The 4,047-nt window shown below is 40.5% G+C and overlaps 1 protein-coding gene across 2 annotated transcripts; it reads right to left on the minus strand.

Moving 5' to 3' along the window:
• Positions 1-999: 999 nt before the first annotated feature.
• Positions 1,000-2,434, minus strand: LOC127185863 (uncharacterized). Of its 2 annotated transcripts, none has more exons than XM_051142455.1 (2): positions 2,406-2,434; positions 1,000-1,672 (listed from the first exon to the last, which is right to left on the minus strand). In XM_051142455.1, the coding sequence occupies exons 1-2, from the start codon at positions 2,432-2,434 to the stop codon at positions 1,000-1,002; spliced, it is 702 nt and encodes a 233-aa protein (XP_050998412.1). The 2 variants fall into 2 exon arrangements, with proteins under 2 accessions (XP_050998412.1, XP_050998411.1); XM_051142454.1 differs by having other exon boundaries at positions 1,000-1,684.
• Positions 2,435-4,047: the final 1,613 nt, after the last annotated feature.

Consider the following 4,047-nt stretch of genomic DNA (forward strand, 5'->3'; position numbering starts at 1 on the left):
CTCTAATGGCTACCTCATATTGCATGATGAGAGGTATGGATATGATGGATTCAGGGATTCTACTCAAAATTTTATGTATTTTTTTAACCTCTTCCCTTGCTATGTCTCCATTCTTCCTTGTATATTGCAAACATTTGCTGTCTCATTTTACATAGAATTATGTGAATCAGTTTGATTGCCCAAGTTTTCACATAGTCTTAAAACAACAACAACAACAGTCTTTGCAGTAATGGAGAAATATGGGACAGTCGAAAACACTGAATACTTTTAGAGATGTAATAAATTAGTTTTCCACAAAGGAATAGCGTTATATCTATGAGGACTTAGTTTTAAAATTTGTATGTTTGGTGTGAATAAGGTAATTATGTTTGCCATCAAATATACTTGAGTTTGAACACAGTGATACCAAAGCTAATATGAGAAGAGCAATGGGACAAGCTATACTCTGATACCCATAACACTTGTTTCATCAGAGCACACTTGAACCCTGGCCATTTATAATATTCGCAAGCAGGAAGATAGGGTATGACCATTTCCCAGCATACAAATAACCATCCTCTTCCATGTCCTGTACTCAGAGGCAACCTCTGAGAAAGTCAATCTCTGTTCTCATTACATCTGAGTACCTATGTTTCTCCACACAGGGATGTGATAATTTTTTTTTCCTTTGGGTGTCAGCTTCATCATGAAGTGGCTTCACTTGGTGTTTCTTGCATTTATATTTGCAACATAATTTTGACCGGTATGTTTTTCTACTAATGCTTATTGGCATTAGAAGGAGTGTGGCTATAAAAACATTAAAAAAAAAAACATTTAAAAAAGAATGCATTAGGAAGAGAAAAAAGTAAGCTTTCACAGACACTGAGAACCAGCTTGATGCTTTACTTAGAAGCAATTTATTTAGAATGGGGGGGGGGAACTACATGACTTTTCTGTGTGAATAAGGAATTTTGCTCAAGAAACCTTCTGACAGATGTTGCAAATGAAGGAGCCCTCACTTCAGGCCTTTTGAGGGGCCGCTTTGGAAGCACACTTGGACTTCACCTGACTTTGTTGTTTCAAATAGCTTATCTCAGAGAGAAACATGATCACACCAAAGAATGACATGGTGGCTATCAGGAGCCCAGTTGGGAAAACTGCTGTAAACTGTTTGCTGCTCAAGTCTTCTTTCTGAACAGGAAAGTTAGGGGGAAATTCCAGAGCATATTGTCCATAAAGATCTACCAGGAGGTTCAGGCTCACAGAAGTAAATGCAAAGAGGCTGCTCACAAATAAAACTAAGGCAGCCATCATGTAGCAGTATATCTGCATCTCCACAAATGGGTCTTTCATGCAGCTGATCTTAATGGCCATTGCACAGAAAATAAGAACTATAGGCTTCATCAAAATGGCCCAAAATATCAGCAACCGGGCATACTGGAATTCAAGTGGAAGTGTCCAAGTTGAATCGATAGGAGTGTTCACTGGGATCTTGATTTGAGAACCAGAGGCATTAACCTCTTGATGGTAGTTTGCTTCCCATAGGCCAAAGGACACGCACTGCACTGCTGTTGTGTTGAATTCCCACACGTGCCAGCATGAGCTTCTTGCAGTGACTATTTCAAGCACAAAAGCTGATAAGCTGCTAAGAAGACCAGTCAGTTTGTATATCCACTCCCTCACATCTGTAAATCTGAAGAGGAGATTGAGCAAGTATATATTAGGGGACTATCATATGACTATGGCAAACTGATGCCAGCTGAAAGAACAAGCAACATGAGAAAGATCCACATTGAATAACCATTCATATCAAAGCTCCATATAAGAAGCATGTTTATACATGTATTTGTGCATATGCATAGTCAATCTCACATGAGCACACGCACATACGCACACACTCACAAAGAGACAGCAAAATAAAAGAAAAATGCCATGGGGTGCTTGAAAAGTAAGCAAGGAGGCAATTTTTGTATCCACTAGGAACATAGAAAATTTCATTTCCATCATTCATTCAGAGATTTTGAACAGCCTAAAATTAGAATATCCTTGCCAGGCAAAATTCCCTTCTCGCTACATACTCCTTGACTGGCTGTGTGGAATGTGCTTCCTTCCTAATTTTGAGAAGATATTAGCTGTACTTCTTGGAAAGTTACATTGGAAAGATGGGCTTTCAATTGATGAGGGCATTAGTAATACCCTGCTCATACCGTCTTTCTTGCCAAGGTATATATGAAGCAGTAGACTGCAGGACCAATAGATTTTGACACAAAACTTAAAACACAGTGCTGAATGCTGTTAAGCCAGAAAACTGAGCCTGCCTTACAGGATCTGGTGCTGCCCCTTTATGAATTCCAAGGTATAGATGTATATATTTTACATTAAGACCATATTTGAAAGCATCCATGGAACTTATTTTAATTTCTTACCTTCGTGTATCAAAGGGGAGGTGATCCATTTGAAAGATGCCTAGGATCATAAATAACTCCCAAGTAACAGGAAATGTTGACAAGTTAGGGGTCATACAAGAGGTGAATCACCTTCAGTAAAAGAAGTTCTGTTAGGCATATATTTCAGTTCAGAACAGTGTCTCCCCAACCAACCCTCGTTTCATGCACACTTTTCCATCTCCCTCCTGTGCTTTGCTTAGTTGGCCACTCATTATGCACTTCAGTTGATAATCCCATCTCATATTCCTGACCATCCAATGAGATGCACACAGTCATTATCCCCATCTTATGCATAGGAGAACATGAAGTCTAATTCACATACTCAACTTCAAGGACCTATACAGGTATAAGTGTCAGTGCAGGCTTCACTGCCCCCATAGACCAGCAAAAATTCCCAAAACTTAACATTTTCAGCAGGAAATGATTTCACATGGAAATGATTTCAACACATAACTGAATCTATGACAATGGCTTCTTCATCCTTCTTTGTCTTTTGAAATGTAAAGTTCTTGGCGTGTGATCACCCACAGCCAGGGCCCTGGGTAGGTGTCTTGTCATGAGCTGAGGCCTTGGATTTGGGTTCCTATGGGGTACACAACAGCCAATTTCCGGATGCCTATTGTAAGGAAGTCTTTGACTAGGCCAGCGAACACCACTTTTTGCAAAGCCTGTCCCTGTTAGGGGTACGCTATTGCAGAAAACCCCTCTGGGCAGGGTTACTGCTAGCTTCTGGAACTACCTTATTCTGCACCAGCTTTAACTAGCAGGCTCTGAGTGGAGACATTAGTATCCAGACGGTGGGTTGTGTTGGAGGGAGCCTGTTAACCTTGGGCTGGCTTGCCTTGGCTTTTTGAGGTCTCTTGTTAAATGCTCAGACCAGTCCTGGCCTTTCTGAGTAACTAGAGGCAGAGGGGGAGGGGGAGACATTGAACCAGAAAGAAAATTAAAAGACAAAAGGCACATAAAAATAAAGAAAAAGTTCTTGAAAAAACTACATAGGTAATATAAAATACTTGCCTCTTGGCCTCTTCTATGAAGCCCAAGTGATATTCCCTGCCACGCACAAGATAGTGACTTTAAAAATTCTTCTGTTTCCATGACCACCAGAGATGAATGGCACATTATGAGCAACGAGCCAGAGCCAAGATATGATGTAGTCTTAAAGGACCAGAGTGGCTAATGCCCTTCCCATATGTGAGGGGGGTTAAGGGGATAATTATTTCATACTATTATTTGAAAGATTCATCATACACTATAAATTGATTGTGGCTTTCCTCTTTGCTATAGTTTTTGAGATCCTTCCCTGTCAAGTACAAGTTTTTTCTATGCCCACCATAGTTCTGTATAACCCCACGGAGTCATTTATATTTACAAAATTATTCAGGCACTATATCTGGGCAGCTATTCTAATCCTATAATACTTTCCTGGTCTACTTCCCAGCCATGTGTCCCGTTACCTGCCATCTTAGTCTTGACTTGGCTGTTCCTACTACCTCCACGTTCCAAAGGCAACCCTTCCTCTTTGGTCTCCACCTGATACCCTATCCATCAGCTCAGAAGTGGCACATTATCCTGTCGAGCAACTGGCTCTCCAGACTTTATTTATCCAGTCATAATGTGA

This window comes from Acomys russatus, chromosome X (genome assembly GCF_903995435.1).
Source record: "Acomys russatus chromosome X, mAcoRus1.1, whole genome shotgun sequence".
In the NCBI taxonomy this organism is placed as follows: Eukaryota; Metazoa; Chordata; class Mammalia; order Rodentia; family Muridae; genus Acomys; species Acomys russatus.

Excerpts from the sequence above, each read along its gene's own strand:
- LOC127185863 (XM_051142454.1), bottom strand. The coding sequence starts at position 2,434 with ATGGATCACCTCCCCTTTGATACACGAAG. Across the intron at positions 1,685-2,405 it reads CTCCCCTTTGATACACGAAG|TCTCCTCTTCAGATTTACAG; the intron begins GTAAGAAATTAA and ends ATACTTGCTCAA.